The sequence below is a fragment of the Carlito syrichta genome, unplaced genomic scaffold (assembly GCF_000164805.1).
Source record: "Carlito syrichta isolate Samal-C Ts95f unplaced genomic scaffold, Tarsius_syrichta-2.0.1 Scaffold39610, whole genome shotgun sequence".
In the NCBI taxonomy this organism is placed as follows: domain Eukaryota; kingdom Metazoa; phylum Chordata; class Mammalia; order Primates; family Tarsiidae; genus Carlito; species Carlito syrichta.
The window spans coordinates 572,348-592,726 of NW_006983706.1; the positions used below are offsets into that span (position 1 = coordinate 572,348).

At 38.6% G+C, this 20,379-nt stretch overlaps 1 protein-coding gene across 2 annotated transcripts in view; it reads right to left on the reverse strand.

Annotated features, from left to right (window-relative positions):
• RAPGEF5 (Rap guanine nucleotide exchange factor 5) overlaps positions 1 to 20,379 on the reverse strand; it is a 192,144-nt gene that overhangs the window by 135,966 nt on the left and 35,799 nt on the right. For both annotated transcript variants that reach the window (XM_021719215.1, XM_008047898.1), the window contains exon 6: positions 5,364 to 5,412. In XM_021719215.1, coding sequence (XP_021574890.1) covers positions 5,364 to 5,412 — 49 coding nt within the window. The remainder of the gene's footprint in view (positions 1 to 5,363; positions 5,413 to 20,379) is intronic.

A 20,379-nucleotide genomic window follows, 5' to 3' on the forward strand; every position in this document is an offset into this window, starting at 1 on the left:
CAGCTACTCGGAAGGCTGAGGCAGAAGGATCACCAGAGCCCAGCAGGTTGAGGCTGCAGTAGCTGAGAGCAGCCACTGCACTCCAGTCTGGGCAACAGAGTGAGACTCCAACTCAAAAAAAAAAAAAAAAAGAAAAGAATTGGAAAAGGGCAAAAAGATACATGTATAGGAATATGTTCGGTCCTTCTATTATTGTTATTTATAATGGAAAAACATAAAAACCTAAATGCGCAACTAATAATAAGTTAAATAAGTTGCATAGTATACATAGTTAATAAAAATAATGATGGAGATCTATGTTACTAACATAAAAATTAATCCTACAAAAAGTGGATTTTACATATAGTTATGGTAATCAACACTGTAGATTGGTAAACACCAAGAGAATCTGTTCAATAGAACAAAACAGAGAATCCAGAAATATACCCACACAAATGTGCCCACCTGATTTTTGGCAAAGGTACAAAAGCAATTCAATGGAGGAAAGATGGTCTTTTCAACAAATGGTGCTGAAACAATTGGACAGTCACAGGCAAAAAAACAAACAACAACAACAACAAAAACCTTGACCTAAGTCTCATACATTATATATCAAAACCGACAAAGATCATGTATCATGTACTTAAATGTAAAACATAAAACTATAAAACTTTTAAGGGGAAAAAAGACATAAGAGAAAATCTTTAGGATGTCAGGCTAGATAAAAAGTTCTTAGATTTAACTCAAAGACATTTAAAAAAAACCATTAAAATTAATAAGTTGGACTTCATCAAAATTAAAAATCCTTACTCTGTGAAAGACTCTGTTGAGAGAATGACAGACAAGCTACAGATTGGGAGAAAAAAAAACATTTGCCAACCAAATACCAACTAAGGACTAGTACCAAGAACACAGAAAGTACTCTCAAATATCAATAGAAAAAAATCCAATTAAAAAATGAGCAACAAGATATGAACAAACATTTCACCAAACACAACATTCAGATAGCAAATAAACACATGAAAAGATGTTTAACATCATTAGAGATCAGGAAAATACAAATTAAAACTGCAATGAGATATCACTATGTACTATGTACCTATCAGAAAGGCTGACATTTTAAAAAAGTGATGACTTAGCCCAGCATGGTGGTGTGTGCCTGTAGTTTCAGCTACTGGGAAGGCTGAGGCAGAAGGATCACCTGAGCCCAGCAGGTCGAGGCTGCGGTGGACATGAGAGTGCCACTGCACTCCAGCCTGGGCAACAGAGTGAGACTCCAACTCAATAATAATAATAATAATAATAATAAAATAGTGATGACATCAAATCTTGGCAAGGATGCAAAAATCGTGGAGCACTCATAGATTGCAAGTGAGAATGGAAAGATGGCATGGCTATTCTAGAAAGCAGTTTGGCTATCTCTCAAAAAACTAAACATGCAACTAACATTCTACCCTGCAATTGTACTCCTGGGTATTTATGCTAGAGAAATGAAGACTTGGAATCACACAAAGTCCTGTACACGAATGTTTGTAGCAGCTTAATTTGTAATAGCCAAAAACCTCGAAACCACCCAAAAGCCCTTCAGTGGGAACACAAATAAAAGTGCTGTGGTATATTGATACCATGATACCATGACATACTATTCAGCAATAAAAAGAGAATCAAACTATTGATATACTATACAACAACCTGCACGAATCTTCAGAAAGTCATGCCAAGTGAAAAGAGCCAATACTGAAAGGTCACATGTCTGATTCCATCTATATAATATTTTGAAAATGACAGAAATAGAGAACAGAGTAGGGGTTACTAGGGGTTAGGATGAAACAGAGGAGGGGCAAGTCAGTAGTGATAAAGGAGCCACATGAGGGATCCTTGTTGTGATGGAAATGTTAATACCCTGGTTATGATACTATAGTTTTGCAAAATGTTACCATTGGGGGAACTCAGGTAAAAGATAGTCTGGATTTGTATGTATTATTTACTACAACTGCATGAGAATATACAATTGTCTCAAAATAAAGGCACACATATGAAATGATCCCACTTTGATAAAAATCTGCATATTAATATATAATAATATCTGTATATTACCAGAAAATGTCTGGAAATACAACAAAAGAGTATGAATCTTTATCTATGTTGGTGAGATGATATGTGATTTTTCTAGTTCTTCATACATTCATGTATTTTACAGAAGTTTGTTTTGTTTTTAGAAAGCAGGATTTATTGAGAGGACAGAAAACAGAAAAGCTCCCACAGTGGGAGGGGACCCGAGGGGGTTGCCCTTTACAAAAGTTTTTTTCAATGAGCCTACTCTATTATAATGGTAAGAAAAAAATGAAGCTATTTCATCATGACAAAGACAATACATGCTACTGTATATGGTTTTTTTCTCTGAATATTTTACTATATTAATTCTTCAAAACATCATTTTAAAAGCTGTTTAATGTTCTATCATATTGCTCCATCAATTTTACCATTTTCTTATGATAGAGACTTAAGGATTGGTTCTACTTTCTTATTGTTAAAAAAGCAATGTAATAGATTGTCTCTACGTTAATCTTAATCTTCACATGCATCTCTGATATGTTCTACAGACAAATCTCCAGCCACAGAGTACTATGGATCAGAGTTACTGGAACATACTGAACAACTACTTTCAAGAAAAACTATAAATTCAGTTTAGTACATGTGGGTGAAATCACATCACACTGTCCCTGAGAAATTGCCAAAATTGTATTCACATTCCAAGCTCCACAGATCAGATAAATAATGAACACAGAGCTGGTCATCTCATACAGTGACATCAAGGCAAAATACAATTGACTTCCCACCAATCTTTTATGTTGTGCAAGTTAACAGGAATGGATCTTGCTTTCTCATCTTCATTTCCCTTCATCCCTAGAAAGTTCAGACTTCTCAGTCCAACATCTCAGACCCACCTTTCTCTGCCTCACTCACTCACCTCCTGTCACACTCCGTCCTTGCTGCCTCCCAAACACATTTGACAAAATGCCTCTGCCCAAATGCTCTTGTGGGTATTCACAGTGAGGGGTATTCACTCCCTCACTGACCTCAGGTGTTGGTCTCCCTACCAAAAGCCTTTCCATCCCACTGTGTAAGCCATTCAACCTCTTCCCCATCTGTATTTACTTGCTCTATCTTTCTTCAGCAACGATACCATAAGCTTTTGATTACTTCCCTACCATATTCTGAAGTTTAAAATAATCAAATTTTATCCTATAAGGTACTGCCCTCTCAACTTGTAGAGATTATACACTTGTCTCCTTATCATGACAAGAACGAAGATCAGCTCCAGCACAATTTATTTCTAAACTCTCCCCCCTACACTCTTTTTATCTAGAATTGACTTTTTTGATAAACCTAATTGTTCATATATATGAGATAGTTGAGATCATTTTGATACATGCAAATAATGATGATCCAATATGATATCCATCATCTCAAACATACATTTCTTCATGTTGAGAACATTCCAAATCTTCTCTTTAAACTATTTTAAAATATACAATACACTGTTGATAACTATAACCACCCTACTCTGCTACTGAACACTAGAAGTTATTCCTTCAATTTAACTATATTTTTGCACCCAAACACCATGCTCTCTTTATCTCTTGTGCCCCCCTACCTTTTGTAACTAACCATCATTCTACCCTCTACTTCCATAAGACCCACTTTTTTAGTTCCCACATGAGTAAGAACAGATGATATTTGTCTTTCTTTGCCTGGCTTATTTCACTTAACATAATGTCTTCCAGTTCCAACCATGATGTTGCAAATGACAGCATTCTGTTCTTTTTTAATGGCTGAATACTATTCCATTATGTGTTTTTACATTATGTACAGACAACACCCTCTTTATCCATTTATCCACTGATGATCACTGGTTGATTCCATACCTTGGCTATTGTGAATTCTGCTGCAAAACACATGGGAATGCAGCTATCTCTTTGATATACTAATTCCCTTTCTTTTGGATATATTCCCAGTAGTGGATTGCTGGATCATACGGTAGTTCTATTTTTAGTGTTTTGAGAACTCTCCATACTGTTTCCCATAATGGCTGTACTAATTTACATTCCCATCAACAGTGTATGAGAGTTCCCCTTTCTCTGCATCCTCACTAGCATCTGCTATTCTTTGTCTTTTTGATAAAAGCCATTTTAACTGAGTTGAGAGGATACCTCATTGTGGTTTTCATTTGCATTTCCCTCCTACAATCTTTATACTGATGTCCTTTCTCCATCTTGGCTTCCACCTCTGCCAATATAATGCTGTTCACTGAAGAATGCTATTCATGCCACCCTCTGTTCAATAATAAGATCCCTGTTCCCTGCATTGTTCCCTCCACCACCTTACTAACATCCAGTCTCTGTGTCCTCAACATCTGTCAAACCAACAAAGAAAGTAACAAGAATATAATAAGCTAATCCACACCAAGATGCACTGGATTAAAATAGTAACTGAGAGAAAAGCAAATTCTTAGAGTTTCTAACAAGAAAAAGAAAGATATAAAGTGTATGGCTTGTGCTCTTGAGACATTTCCATTCCATTTATCTCTTCAAGTTTTTGTCATCACTTTGATTTTGTCATAGTCTTTCCACCTGAAAAGTCTTATTCTAGTTTACCATTATCCAAGAAGTACTTCCCTTCCGATTTTCATTCCATTCAGCACTGACCTCTTCTCTCTGAACAGGGAGGAACAGCTAAGGATGCCTCTTTCTGACATTCTTTCTCTCTAAGCAAGCATTTTTCTACTTCAGTGAGTCTCCATTTTATATTGAATTTCAGCAAAGCGTGTGTTTTTTTCTCCTTTAAAACATCTTTGAAAGCCCCCTTTTCCTTTCCACATATTACTTCCACAGATTATATCCTATAGGAATCAGATCCATCAATTAGTGCTATGAAAAATATTTGCTTTGGAATGTCTTTAAGCAATTAAATTACTCTTAGAAAAAACTACTTTGAGATTTTTTTAAACTGCCTTATAAAAGACCACCTCTATAGTATTTATTGTCCTCTGTCATTAAGATACTTAATACAGGGGATCGGCTTGCATTTGTACATACTTAGATCCTTTTTCATAGGTGCAGTGGATACAAACATTTTTAATCTTAAATTTCTTTTTTTTTTTTAAATCTGAAATAAATTAGAGCAAAGCAGTGAAATATTTCCATAAAGAACTATACAGTCCATGCTATTTTGATGGCAGAATAAGTCATTTTAAAAACAAATGGTGATACCTCTTGCATTCCATGCTGAAGCTTTCTGAAATATAAACTACACATATCCAGATGATATGTGAAATATTCCCAAAGGATTCAAATCTTCCAGCCCCATAAAAGACTACTCACCAGACTTCCTTGCTTTCAAAGCAATCACAGCTGCTAGCTCTCTCTGCACCTAATAAAATATTAGGGGGAAAATCAAATTAGAAGAAGAAAAATGTTGCTGTTAAAAGCAATAATGTCTTCAGCTATGCAACCTCAAATTAAGAGCTGTTGCAATTAAGCCTAAATTTACAGTCATCAATTTTTTGTTTTCAGTACATGAAAAAACCTCTGTATAGGAATTTTAGGCCAAAAATCTGAAAGAATCATGTTTAGTTACTTTGATAAACAGTTGCCAGAATGTATACACTGTAAAACATTAATATATATATATGCCACGATAATGGGAAATACCTCAAAAATACAACTAACATTCAGGTATTAAGCAAATATGAATTACATTATTAACATATACATAATACCATAACAAAGATATTAAATGTTATTTTTCCCTCAAAGATGCTAGTTTATGCATAAATACTAGAAAAGTTGAGATAGGGGATCCTGGTTTAATTGGACCACTGTTCAAACACAATGAATGCTCACTGTGGGACTGACAGGTTTACAGCAATCGCTTTGAATAATATGCCGCGTAAAAGCAAGTGTCACTGACTCACAGGGCAGGTAAAATGGGACCAGACTAGACAAACTTTAAGATACTAAGTGCCTTAAACCCCACTTCTTTGTCCAAATTTTTAGTACTTACACATCTTCTCACCCTCCCCACTCTAAATCCTTCCTTGAAAACATTTTTAAAAAAGAACATGAAGCAGTGAGAAAAAAGATAAGCATAGTCACTTTCAAAGATAACATGAGGATAATAATCTTTGGGAAATCTGTTTGGCAGCAATAAAAATTCCATCATGAGAAAGCTCTCTCCCCTTCAGGATGCTATCTGTTAAACCCAGAAGTCTGTGTGTTCAGGTGTTAGGAGGTGGTGGTGGTGGGAGTTTTGGGGAGGGTCATACAACTCAATATATTACAGTAATGACACATTCAAGGGAGAGCATGGGAGTTCAAGGTTAAATTGCAGATTTACCATTCAAATTAATTTAATTTATATTCATTTACTGGCAGGTGAAAGTAGCAGTGTGCCAGCCCTGAGCCTCTAGAGGGATGAGGCTAGGGTCTCAACACCCGTGAAGAAGTAGTATGTCCCACTCCCTGCCCCTGCCCCACATACACACTATTTTTATTGCTGGGCTTTTCCTACCAGCTGGTATGAATGCTATGTGGTACAGTTTGGGTGGTGTCAACTCCAAATCTCATGTTGAAACGTGATCCCCGGAGATGGAGATGGGATGTGGTAGGAGATGCCTGGTCATCTCATGATGACCCTTATGAAAGGAACCCTCATAAATGACTGTGCCCTCTCCTCAGTAATGAGTGAGTGCTCACTCTGTTAGTTCACAAGAGAACTGATTGTGTACAAGAGTCTGGCACCACCTCCTCCCTCTCCTGCTTTCGCTCCCACTATGCTACATGCCATCTCCCTTTGTCTTCTGCCCTGAGTAAAAGCTTCCTGAGGCCTCACCAGAAGCCAAGCAGTTGCTTGTGCCATGCAGAACTGTGAACCAAATAAACTGCTTTTCTTCATAAATTACCCAGCCCCAGGTATCCCCTTACAGCAGTGCAAAATAACAAAGATATTAGATTCACCCTTCAAAAGCACACACTCTTGATTTAGTTGTTCCTTTGATACCCTAAGACTCTCTCAGGAAAATTATACAGCAATGAGAAGACGATCAGTCCCTCTCCAACCTTGGGAGTGTGGGCTCGGAAAATGATCAGGGCTGGAAAGGTTACAGTGAAAGAACTTAGGGGAAAAAGATGACTGGGGCAGACAGAAGTAATGAATGACCATAAAAAAGCCTTGCTGAGCGTGGTGGCTCACCCCTGTATTCCTAGCACTTTGGGAGTTGGAGGCGATAGGATTGCTGAGCCCATGGGTTCAAGGCCAGCCTGGGCAACTTGGCCACACCTTGTCTCGACAATAAATCAAAAAATTAGCTGGACATGGTGGCACATGCCTGTAGTTCCAGCCACTTGGAAGGTTGAGGCAGAAAGATCACCTGAGCCCAGCAGATGGACGCTATGGTGGTCATGATCGTGCCACTGCACTCCAGACTGAATGACAGAATGAGACTCTGACTCAAAAAAAAAAAAAAAAAGCTTTAAAAAGTACTCAGATAATTAAAAATAATTTAATTAAATTAAATTAAAAATAATTTTAAAAGCAGCAAGGTAAAAATGTAAATTATTGCATATTTTATATATATTAAGTTGTTTTAAAATATAACAAATATCTAGGGGTGGGGCAAAGATTATGAAAATTCATGGGATCTTGTCAATGGCGTCCCAATTCAATGATCGCCCAGGGCAGACTCCGTCATGGCTCACAGATAGGAAGAAGACAGAGACAGAGAAGTGCATGAGGTGGATTGTTAATTTGCTCACCGAGGATCAAAAGCAGTCATCTCCATCTTCCTCTTTCAGGTTTCCATAGCTGAATCCCTCTGTCAAACTCCCTGTACTCAGCTTTCTCTTCTCCAATTAGAAATAATGCTCAAAATAAAAAGGGCCCAGAAGAGTACTCTCTTCCCACCACTGTGTCACACTACACCTTTTCAAAGATTGGATAGGGGAAGAGGGGGAATGGGATGAGCAAGAAGACATTGGGGCATTTGGGGGCTCTGGGAAAGCAAGAGATGGGCAGTAAGAAAGGCAAGAGCCTTTCTTATGGTCAGCTGAATTTAGATGAAACCTAAGCTGCTTTTTCACATAAAATCAAAGAGATGACCCTACTGTACTGCATGCTTCCATGGAACCTCCACAGTGGGAGGATGTGAGTGTTTTATGCAGGGTGGGATGCAGAAGAGCTTCCATGCTTCTGCCCAGGAGAGAAAAGGTTTTTGTCAAAAACCCCAAAGGTAATTTAACCCTCTTACAAAACACAAAAGGGAAAGTGCTAATCAAGCAAAGCAAACCAGGTGAGATCCCATCATATGCTTCTATAGCACCTTCACAGTTCTTTGCTTTGTTTTGTTTTTGAGTCAAGGCCTCAATCTGTCACCCAGGCTGGAGTGCAGTGACATGATCATGCCTCACTGCAGTCTCGACCTCCTGGGCTCAGGCGATCCTTCCATTTCAGCTTCCCGAGATGCGGGGATTACAGGCAGATGCCAATACACCTGGCTAGTTTTTTGAATTTTTTTGTAGAGACAGGGTCTCCCTATGATTTTCTCGACTCCTTGAGATCAAGGGATCCTCCCACCTTGGCCTCCCAAAAACACTGGGATTATAGGTGTGAGCTACCTCATCTGGACTGTTTGTTTTTTAAACACACTAGCAATCATTTAATTAATCATTGGAAATCGTGTGATTGATGCCTATCTTTTGGGTGGAAACTCCCTCAAGGCAGGGATCTGTCTTCTCCTCATATTATCCAGGGCAATTGACCCTCATTCAATAACCCACAGGAGGTAGAGACAGAGAAAACCCTACTGAGAGAGAAACAGAAAGATGGCCAGAATACAGAAAGGACTTAGGGAGGTGAAGAAGCTTCCTGAAAGGAGGTACCTAAAGAAACCTAGAATAAACTTAGTTTAGTGTAGTCTTTTTGCCTCAGCAAAGCCATTTTTGCTTAGACTTTACCCCTGACATGCTTTGAATCTAGCGCAGGTTAGACATGGATATATAAATTTCTAATAGGCAGGTTTTAGAAAGCGTTCAGACATTCTACTGCAGGCCAAGCAGCAGCCTACCCCACCCCCTTAGCAAATCTCCATTAGATGCAAGACCAGGACTGCCCAACCTTTCAATTCATGGTTTAAGATAATAGTCTCTAGGAAACTTGTCAGGTTCCTTGTCAAGACGGAGAATCAAAGATCACCCCTTGGCTGGTCAACCTTTGGTCAAGGAGTTTGTGGATTAAAAATGTCTCTTGCAGGAAAATGCCCTCCCCTTGTCTCCTCCTATCTAGCCCACCATCATGGTAGCAATCATATGACTAACCCACCCATCTGTTGTCCATCACCTGACATCATCACTTTACCTGCCCCTTTGTGATGATGTGGAGCAGACCACCACCCAATCACCTTAATAACCTTCCCTCATCAAAGGGTAAGGTTAGAAGATCTCAGTGATGAGCAGTCATTTTGCCATTGTCTTGCTAAGCTATGGTGTGGCCTCTCCTACCTTGGGGAGATGAATCTCCTCTTTCTTTCTCTCTCTAATTTACTGTCTAAATAAACTATATTTTCTAATCTAACTTCTGTGCAATTCTTTGCATCTTTCTTGTGGCATCAGATTGTACACTAGACACCCCACACCCCCAGCAGGCCTGACCTAACATTCTGGAGGCCCCAGTGATAGAGTGACCCTAACACTTCTTGAGGGGGGATGATGAAAATTCAAAGAGAAGGCATTCATCTGTCATAAGCTACTCCCAGCAGAAATCTTCAGAACATGTTAGAAGGATTCAAGGTCTCCTTTGCAAATAATTGTGGGTTTATATTGAAAAGTAAAACTGTGAGCAACTGTATGAAAAGCAACTATAGTTTTCTTTGTTTACTGATAAATAACTTGTTGGCAAAGGAAAATAAATAGCATACTCCAATGCCAGTTGAGCCTTCAGGTGAAGTGTTATGGTCTGAGTAATGCTTGTCTGCTCCTCTTGATACCAATAAATCAAAGAGGCAGGGAATTGAAAGAAGGAAGTTTATTTCTGAGTTCAAATCCAGGGAGCAGAGCCAGATTTGAGGTCTTTCTAAAATGGTTCTGCCCACCCTCCAGGCTTTTACAGATCAATTTTATAAGTCCAGAGTTGTTAGTACCTATACAATAGCCACGCGATCAGTAAAGCATTGTATACAACTTGAGTTTCAGCCGCATTTATCGATACTGACATTTTTTTGGTCCAGACTTCCTGGTGCCAGGTATCAGAGGCATCTCATAGCTTTTATCAGTAGGGCCCAGCAGAAGCATTAATCAAGCTTGCCATAGAGTAAAGGGCCTAAGACATCATGCATTACTCAAAAGTTATACAAATCACAAAACTTATGATTACATTGATACAAAAGTTACTCAAATCACAAGGCTTATGATTACATTGATACTATATTATTCAAACTTATAACCACTCAGAAAAAAATGAGTAAAAAATAGAGATTTAATCTTTCAGTTGATTGAGTATAAACTACAGGGAAGTCAAGGATCCCTTGAAGCTACTTACTGGGAATGCATAGGAGATAAGCGCAAAAGTACCTTTTATTAGAGCTCTGGAATATTGTTCAAGAATGTACAGGAACCCTTGAGCCCTGGCCATGCCCTTCTCTAGGGGCTGTGACAATATGGACAGACATTTGCAGATCTCTGTATCAACTGTGGTCCTCGCTGACACTCTGATCACAACTTCCTGAGACACCCTGAGCAGAAACCACCTAGTTAAGATGCTCCCGAATCCCTAACATAATAAATATGTGTTGTTACAAATCTCTAGGTTCTGGGGTAGTTTGTTATGCTGAAGAGTGTTTTATAGGACAATGATAATTTTTTTTTTTTTGAGTTGGAGTCTTACTCTGTCACCCAGGCTGGAGTGCAGTGGCATGCACATGGCCACCACAGCCTCAACCTGCTGGGCTCTGGCAATCCTTCTGCCTCAGCCTTCCAAGTAGCTGGAACTACAGGCACACACCACCACATCTGGCTTATTTTTTGATTTATTGTAGAGATGAGGTCTCACCAAGTTGCCCAGGCTGGTCTCGAACTCGTGGGCTCAGGCAATCCTCTCACCTTGGTCTCCCAAAGTGCTGGGATTATAGGCATGAGTCACTGCGCCTGGCCATAATTTTTTTCTAGTATATCTACTTATGTTGTTGCTAACCTGGGTTTCTCTCACCATGCCTGAAATGAAACCATGTTTTCAGATTAGGCTCAAGAAACACAAAAAATGGACCAAAATATGGCAGTCCGGGCATGGTGGCTCACTCCTGTAATCCCAGCTCTGTGGGAAGCCAAGGAAAGAGGATTACCTAACCCGGGGGTTTGGGTCCAGCCTGAGCAATATGGCAAGACCTCATCTCCACAATAAGCAAAAAATATTAGCTGGGCATGGTGGCATGTGCTTGTAGTCCCAGTTACTTGGGAGGCTGAGGCAGAAGTGCCATTACACTCCAGCCTGGATGACAGAGTGAGACTCCAACTCAAAAAAAAAAAGTGTGGTAGAACCATGTTCTGATATTGGCCATTGTTTTTATCCAATGCAGATGCTAAATCTAGGTAATTAAGAAAAAAATGTATTGTTCTTAATCTGACAGGAAGACTAAAGGATCGCCTTGGCTTTTTCTATCATAAACCTTTGCTACTATAATCCATGCTCCTTTTCTGAATCCCTGGGGCTAGATGTATTTCAGAGTTTAAAATTTTATACATTTCAGAAAGCATCCTTTTAGCATCATACCCTCAGTGAGATCTGGAACAGCAACTGTAATCAGGCACATTAATATCTCTTTTTAAAAATGTATAATTATTCATAACAAATGGAATACAAGAAAACTAGAAAAAGTCTCAGGTTTTGCCACCAAACATATTCAGTTTTGAATGGATCTTCCCACCAATAAGTTTTTGAAAATTTTCTATCTTAGAACTGTGAATAAGAGATTGTAAACTTCTAACAATTTTACATTACAAATTGCTCTTCCCCATCTCTGTCTAATGTTTCTTTTTTTCCAATTGCTATTTAGTCACTACTTTTTGTCTACTTAGAAATGTTTTCTTCAAATAGTTTGGATTTTATCTATTTCAGCAGTTCTCAAACCTGACTGCACATTAGAATCCCTTGGAAAGGTCAAAAAACGACTCCGATTCTTGGGTCCCAACGAAGTCAATCTCTGGGGGCAAGATCCAGGCATCGGCAGGTGCTGTTGTCTCCAAGCTTCCCATGTGATTCTAGGTTGCATCAAGAGTGTTGCTCTTGTCAACAAGACATCTTAGTTTCCCCATGACACTATGTTTCAATCTTATCATCATTTCAACTGACAACCTTTACTTTTTATTTTCTCCTTCTCTAATTTAATTCATTTGTAAAGGACCATGGCCTTCAATGTGCTTTAGATATAAAATTATACTATCATCTAATCAAATGGTAAGATTTCACTTACGACAACAGCAGTTTGACAGGCAGGATATATTCAAGTACAAGAAAAACTCCAGGTTTTTAAGAAGCTTCAACTTTAATTCAAAATATACTTTACTCAATATTTAAAAAGAAACTATACAATATAAAGCATGCAGCTAAGGGTACATGTGCCCTTGTGAGTATCTAGAGGAAGATTAAGGAACGGATAAAACATATCCCAAAATTTCCCATCTCTCCTGGTTACCCATCAGAAACTAGAGTTACAAACATGTTGAAATATTGTGGTTTTCTAGCTTCGATAATCAGCTTAGCTGTTCATAAAATAGCCCTGACATTCATTAAGAATCAGAGTCAGTTTTATGTCCAGCATTGTCTCCTTTCTGGCACATTAATAGTGTCTTCTGCTGCAAAACCTGAAAGTTCATAAAGCTATTTTGCATTAAAGTTGAAACTCAAAAGGCAACAGAAAGTGTCAAATGCAAACTGAATGCAGGGAGCCTCTCTGTGGGAGGGATTAACTGAGAAAGTATGAGCAGGCTTGGTGGAAGAGGGGGCCTTCGAAAACAAAGCACAAAGCTGGATAGAAAGTCAAAGAAAGACATTTTAGGACAGACCAACACTGGCAAAGGTATTAGTAATCAAAGTGTTGTCCTTAAAAATGAACTTTAAATAGAAACAAACACAGAGTCACACATATCCTAAAGGTTTTTAGTAATTCTATTAATTCCAGTAACATTTAAATTTTGATACTATGATAGAAATATTTTTAAAATACAGAGCCCATTTTTCTCAATTTCCTAAATTAAATGTAAGAAAAAATGTAATCTAATACATTTCCACATTTTATTCCCAAATATAAACTTTTAAGCCGTCATAAAATTTTTAGCTAGTATGGACTTTAAGAACTCTAAAAAAAATGCATAAATATGCTTCTTAATCAATGTACTTTATACAAGACACAAACTGAACAATGATGCTGGCTAGATTTTTCTCCTCTGAAAGAGTACCCCATGGGCTAAGTAACAATTTTCTTTGTTCCTCAGAGGCCTATTTTCCCGTTTCCAAGTTCATTATTTTGTCCTGAAGAGCTAATATGGCCACAAGTCTGAGACACAGATAATCTTGCTAAACCTGTTGATGCCAACCAATAATTAGAAAATTAAGAAAGTTATATATACCTGTCTAGACACTACTGTTCTCCACACAATAGCTTATTTAACAGATAGTTGATTTTCAAATAATTGTTGCCACCACATCTAAGAGGCATTTGTTAAGCATGCTGTGATAATAAAACATATTTATTCTTACTCATCTGTTTCAAGGCACTTAGGGATAATATCATGTAAATCCCTAAAACTTTTTGTTGTTGTTGAATACATACAGATGTGCTCATTAATTTTATTATAACTGAGACAATAGGTGGCCATTTAAAGATAAATACATGAAGTATATTCATGGAATGGCCTGAAACTAACAAAATGAACTGGAATAAAGTCCTACACTTTGCTTTTTTTTTTTTTTTTTTTTTTTGAGTTGGAGTCTCACTCTGTCGCCCAGACTGGAGTGCAGTGGCTGCTCCCGGCCACTGTAGCCTCAACCTGCTGGGATCCGGTGATCCTTCTACCTCAGTCTTCCAAGTAGCCAGAATTACAGGCATGCGCTACCACGCCCAGCTAATTTTTGATTTATTGTAGAGATGAGGTCTCACCAAGTTGACTGGGTGGGTCTCGAACCCGCGGGCTCAGGCAATCCACTCACCGCGACCTCCCAAAGCACGGGGTTACAGGCTGAGCCACCGAGCCTGGCCTACACTTTGCTTTTAAAAGTTGGGTTTTGTTTTGTTTGGTTTGTTTTTTTTGGGTTTTTTTTTTTAGTTGGAGTCTCACTCTGTTGCCCAGGCTAGAGTACAGAGGCACACTCATGGCTACCCCAGCATTGGTCTGCTGGGTTCCAGCTATCCTTCTGCCTCAGTCTTCCAAGTAACCAGACTACAGGCGCGCACTACCATGCCCAGCTAATTTGTTTATTTATTGTAGAGACAAGGTATCATCAAGTTGCCAGGGCTGGTCTCAAACCTGCAGGCTCAGGCAGTTTACTCACCCTGGCCTCCCAAAGTGCTGGAATTACAGGCTGAGCCACTGAGCCTGGCCTAAAAGTCTATTACTTAAGTCTACTACTATATGTACATCTAATTTGACAGAGGTTCACATTTAAAAGATCTGACAGTTTTAGTTGATCTCAGGCATACTATGAGTTAACAATCAGAATAGATTACAAGGTGGAAGGATTGCCTGAGCCCAGCAGGTCGAGGCTGTAGCGGCCGTGAGCATGCCACTGCACTCCAGCCTGGGCAACAGAATGAGACTCCAACTCAAAAAAAAAAAAAAAAAGAATGCGATGACTTAAGATGGATAACAATGTTTTTAGGAATATTATTAGACATAGGATATTCAGGTCACAAAAAAAGAATACACTCCACAAAGGTCAACATCTGAATTGTATTTGGTTTCGGTTGTGGGCACTATTTGTTAAGATCCATGAGGAGGCTGGGCGTGGTAGCTCAACCTGTAATCCCAGCACTTTGGGAGGCCGAGGCGAGAGGATTGCCTGAGCCTGGAGGTTCGAGACCAGCCTGAGCAACTTGGTGAGACCTCGTCTCTACAATAACTCAAAAAATAAGATGGGTGTGGCAGCGTGCACCTGCAGCTCCAGCTATTTGGAAGGCTGAGGCAGAAGGATTGCCTGAGCCCATAAGGTCGAGGTTATGGTGGCCCTGAGTGTGTCTGCACTCCAGCCTGGGTGACAGAGTGAGACTCCAACTTAAACAAAAAAAAGATCCATGAGGAGTAGACAGCATCCACAGGAGGACAACCAGTGTCTTTTCTGCATTATTTGACACTGTTACTCATTCCCCTCTACTTAACCATTAGAATTCCATGACAATACATGTTCCAGGTTTCTCTTTCCTCTCTGGCTACTACTTCTCTTCTCCCAATCTTCCTTTTCCTCTGCCTTAAAAAAAAAATGTTGATGAACTTGGTGACCTATCCTCAGCCCTCTAGACCTTCTCACTCCATTCACTCACAGACTTCAATCATAATTGCATCTCCAGTCCAGATCTCCTAGGCCCTAGAGCCCCATAGCTACCCACCTTCTGGACCTGAAAGTCCCACTAATAGCTCCAATTCAACATTTCCAAACGGGAAGTCGCTTTCTCACACTTCCCTCCAACCCACAAATCTGCTTCATGTCCCATGTGTCTGGTACCACCATATGCCTATAGTGTCATGCTAGCAAGGGAGGTATATCTGAGTTATCTCATCCCACCACCTTCTCCCACTCAGACCACAGACTCTAATTTGTCTTTCTTCATTCCATATCATTCTTTACTTGGGAGCCAGACTAATGACCCTAAAATATAAATTTTATAAGATTACACCTTTTCCTGAAAACTCTATAAAGACTTCCCATAACACTATGATAGAGTCAGGCATTAATATTGTATTCTTCTGGTCTTCTCTATAGTATCATCTCTGTCTCCATTCCTCCTTTCAAAATCCGTGCTCAAAAAAAAAAAAAATTCATCTGGAAACTGGGCCTTTCCAGATGTTCTCTCTGTCTAAAGTGCCTCTCCATCTCCCTACCTTGTGTGTCTGCCATTTACTTCTCCTGCAGATCCCACCTTCGTTACCATCTTCTCCTGACTGTGTGAAGTCCTGTTTATTCTCTGATAGCATTCTACAGTTACCTCGATTCTAGCACTTAGCACACTCTAGAGAAATCTCCTCTTGAGCTGGGGAGTCTCCAGCACTAGATCATAAGCCTGCTGAAATGGACTCCTTTATTTGCCACCCTGACCATGGCTCCTGGCACCATTCCTAGCACATACATTTATTACCAAGAACACAAATCAAATGCTTATAAATGCTCTCCAGAAAAGAAGACTTAGGGGGAACATGATCACTAACTTAAATATTTGGAAGTTTGAGGATGCAATTCAGACCAGTCGAGAGAAGCTGCAAAAGGCATATTTTTGCTCCACAAAAGCAAGCACTTGCAGATATCCAGAGCTGTCCACAGTGGAAATGGTCTACTATGTGCTATGCAACGGAAGATGCTTTATGTGGGAAGGTAAATACCAGAAGTGCCATGACTAAAGAATAGTTCCAAAGATTCACTTTATGAATGCCTTTTTCCTAATCGCCCCATCCTCAAAAGAGAATAAGCGTGTTTTTCTTTAAGACACAGGAGGTGTTCGTGTTCCTGGTGACATCTGTCAGCCTACAATTGAACAGTCAGCGATGTTATAGCCATCTAATCCACCCAACAGAGATAGAGGTGGTGCAAATCTGAACAAAGATGAAAAATAACTGTTGGAAGTCATTTCTTCTTGTGGAACTCTCATGAATTTCATGGGTACAAAGAACAAGAGAAGCTATAGAGGTTTGAAAGAAATCTGAAAAGAATAAGCTAACGACACTAACATCTTTTCAAAAAAGCAGGTATATCTGCTCCTTTAATTTTCAAAGCTGCTCTTATAACCTTTGATCAGTGATTTTTTTCCAAAGCCTAACTACCAATCAACATGAATTTTCTGATAATTAAAAACCCCTATATATAAATGTATTTTGAGGAAAATAATCAAACATTGGACATTCTGTAATAGTAAAATACTACATGAAATATGCTTGTTTCATTAGGCCCTTAATTTTTGTATCTTAAGTTACTTTTTTTTCATTTTCTGGCAAGCTTAGAGTATCTTTCTATCTATGTAACACTGTAGATGATTCTCCAATGGATTTATATGACATAGTTTATTGAACAAACCACCTTCAAAAACATAATATAGTTTGCAAATTCATGCCTTACTATGTCTTTTATACAGATCATTCCTTACATGTCTTTTCTCGATCACTGTGCTATTTGGAGGTAAGGTTATAAACTACAGCAATAGTATAACTACAACAACCGTCAAGTTCCAGACATTCTAGGGATTGTCTCTGGTAGGGGTCTCGCACTTGTAGGGACAGATTCCTATAGAAGCTTGTAGGGATGTTACATCAGAAACACTCATATTGGGATAAATCCAGATCAACTAAATACTCTTTCCAACTAAAAGTCTTATCTATAAAAACTGCCAACACATGAGGGCTTTCTGAAAAACAAGATTTAGAACTCAAGACCCAAAAGTCTAAAACAAGAATAGGAAATCTCCAACTATTTTATGCCAGTCTTGAGAGAAATTATAGAATTCCAGACAGTGAAGTACAGAGTCACAGTCCTCTACCTCATAGGACTGTTGGGAGATTCAAATAAATAAACATGTGTAAAGCATCCAGAATAGTACCCGACACAAGGTAAGTACTGAGTGCTAGCTATCATCATCATCATCACCACTATCATCAAAATATTATTAAAATTAATACAGCAGAGCTGAACAATAGAAGCACAAATTAACCCCTTCATTTGCCTCATGTTCACCTCATCTTCAGATGACTCCTAAGTCTTATAATGTCTAGAATATTCTTTTCTTTTCTTTATCCAGAACAAAGACTTACATTCCAGTTTCTGCTTGGAACTAACCTTAATGATCAAGATATACATACATAACTTTTCTGATTCGATCTTTACTTCTCATCACCACCATACAATATGCATGATCTGGAAAATGTATTATAATTAATACTCCCATTAATTTTAAGCAAAATCATTTTTGTTGTTTTTATTGGGTTATTTGCTTATAATGATTATAGTTATTTTCAAAATTTAGAAAAGGTATAAAAGCAGATGAGAAAAAATAATAACCTAATCCTAAATTCACTCACTGCATAATACTAATTATCAGATGTGAAATATATAAATTGATTTATTAACCATAATATCATGGTTAATATGATTTACTAACCATATTATTGACATCGATTGTCAATAGATAATCCATGTCAGTGTTTTTTGTTTTAAAAAAAGTATTGATATCACAGAAATGCAGGCCAGAAATAACGTGAAAATCTCCCAGTTCAGTTCTATATTGGCTGTCTTAATCCCCTACACAGGGTACAGAATAAAAAACAAAACACACACTTCTATAGGACTTATTATGACCCTGGGCACTATTCCAAACACTTTCCAGGTATTCACTGACTTAGTTTATCTGCATACGCCTTTTGTACCTGACCTATGGTAACCTGCACAGAGAAGTTCTTGAAGCTTTGTACTTTGTATGAAGGATGACCTAGAATAAATTAAATTTATGGATGTAGCCTAGTAACCATTTTTCAAAAGGTTTAATGATCTATTTTTGAATCTTTCTTTGGCTAATTCTTCTGACTCTCAGAACCTCACGTGTGTTTGTCTTGACTCTCAATATCTCGTTTCTTTAAGTAGATTAAGCGTTAATATATTTAAGCCCTTCCTACCAGTAGACACTTTTTAAAAAGTGGGATTGTATTCCTTGATAGTTCTTCTAGCCCAAATTCAAATTAAATTAAAATGGTGTTTTAACTTTTCCATGATTGGCATAGGATCTATTAGTTGGAAAAGTTGCTGTTATCTACTAAGATATTATTCTTAGGCAAAGTTTCATATTAGAATTATAGGTAAGAGGATATTCAATGAGATTGTTCTGTGGTCTTAGCATTTCAGCTGAAACTCAAAGTCAAGAACAATTTGTGAAAAGGGCTCAGACCTCCTCAAGGTGGACCTTCTCAGGATTCTATCAGCCCTTTGAAGCTGCAAAATTCTCCAAAACCCTGTCGCGAACCCTCAACCCTTCTTCCACCTCAAGGAAATAACAGGAGAGTCCTGAAGATTATTCAGGAGAGAGCAAAAAAGATCATTTATTTAAAAGGAGTTGCTGGAGCGTGCTGCAAGAATCGTTACTTACAAGGGACCCAAGAGAAACCAGAATTTGTTTATTAAAAATTGTGTATTGATTCTTACATGTTTAAACTTCCATCACCTTCAAAGAACTCTCCATTTGATGCAATACACCTATCAGGACACTTTTTCCACTGCTCAAAACAGTTTTCGAACTCATCAATTTTGATGCCTCTGAGTGCTTCTGCCATTTTCGTTTCACCTCTTCCACATCAGCAAAATGTTTCCCTTTGAGGACTTTCTTCATTGTGGAAACAAACAAAAAAAGTCATTCGGGGGAGAACAGGTGAATGGAGGAGTGAGCACAGGGGTCAAGCTGTTTTGGGTCAAAAAATGCTGAACACTAGTGTGGTGTGGGCAGATGCGTTGTTACAGTGGAAGAACCACTCACCTGTTTGCCGCAACTTGGGATGTTTCTTCCACAAATCATGATGCAACCTTTTCAGAACTTCCAGATAAAAACTTCAGTTGACCATATGATCCGGAAGAACAAATTCTGAGTATTCTACAAGGGGACTACCCTCCAAAAGATATCGAAGTTTTTTTGCGGGATCCACTCTCTTATAGACACCTCAAGTCAGACAAGAGGAAGAGTCTCAACCATTTGAATTGGCTGGCATTTGTCCCAGGAATTTAGGGAACAAAGAAATTGCTCTTACTTGTTAAAGTCCAAAAGAGCTGGCTAAAGGGGTATGTGGAGGCAGAGGAGGAGAGAAAGGCTATGGGGTGCTGAGGATGGCCTGCATTTCCAGGGTTTGGCAGGACATTATAGCCTTCATGTTTCCTATGTGCAGGGAGTTGGGTATAGGTCATTTTGAAAATGATTCTCCTGGGAAGGTGAAGTGACTCCAAAAGAAGAAAACTGTGAGAAGGAAGCCACAGGCTGAAGGGATAGCCCTAAGGTTTCAGGAAGAAAGGAAATTATGGGGTCATGGAATTGCAACCAGTAGCTCTGTAGAATCGGAGTATCCAATGAATCCACAAAATAACACGAAGTAGAAAAAGAGAGATTTCTCCAACTTTCGC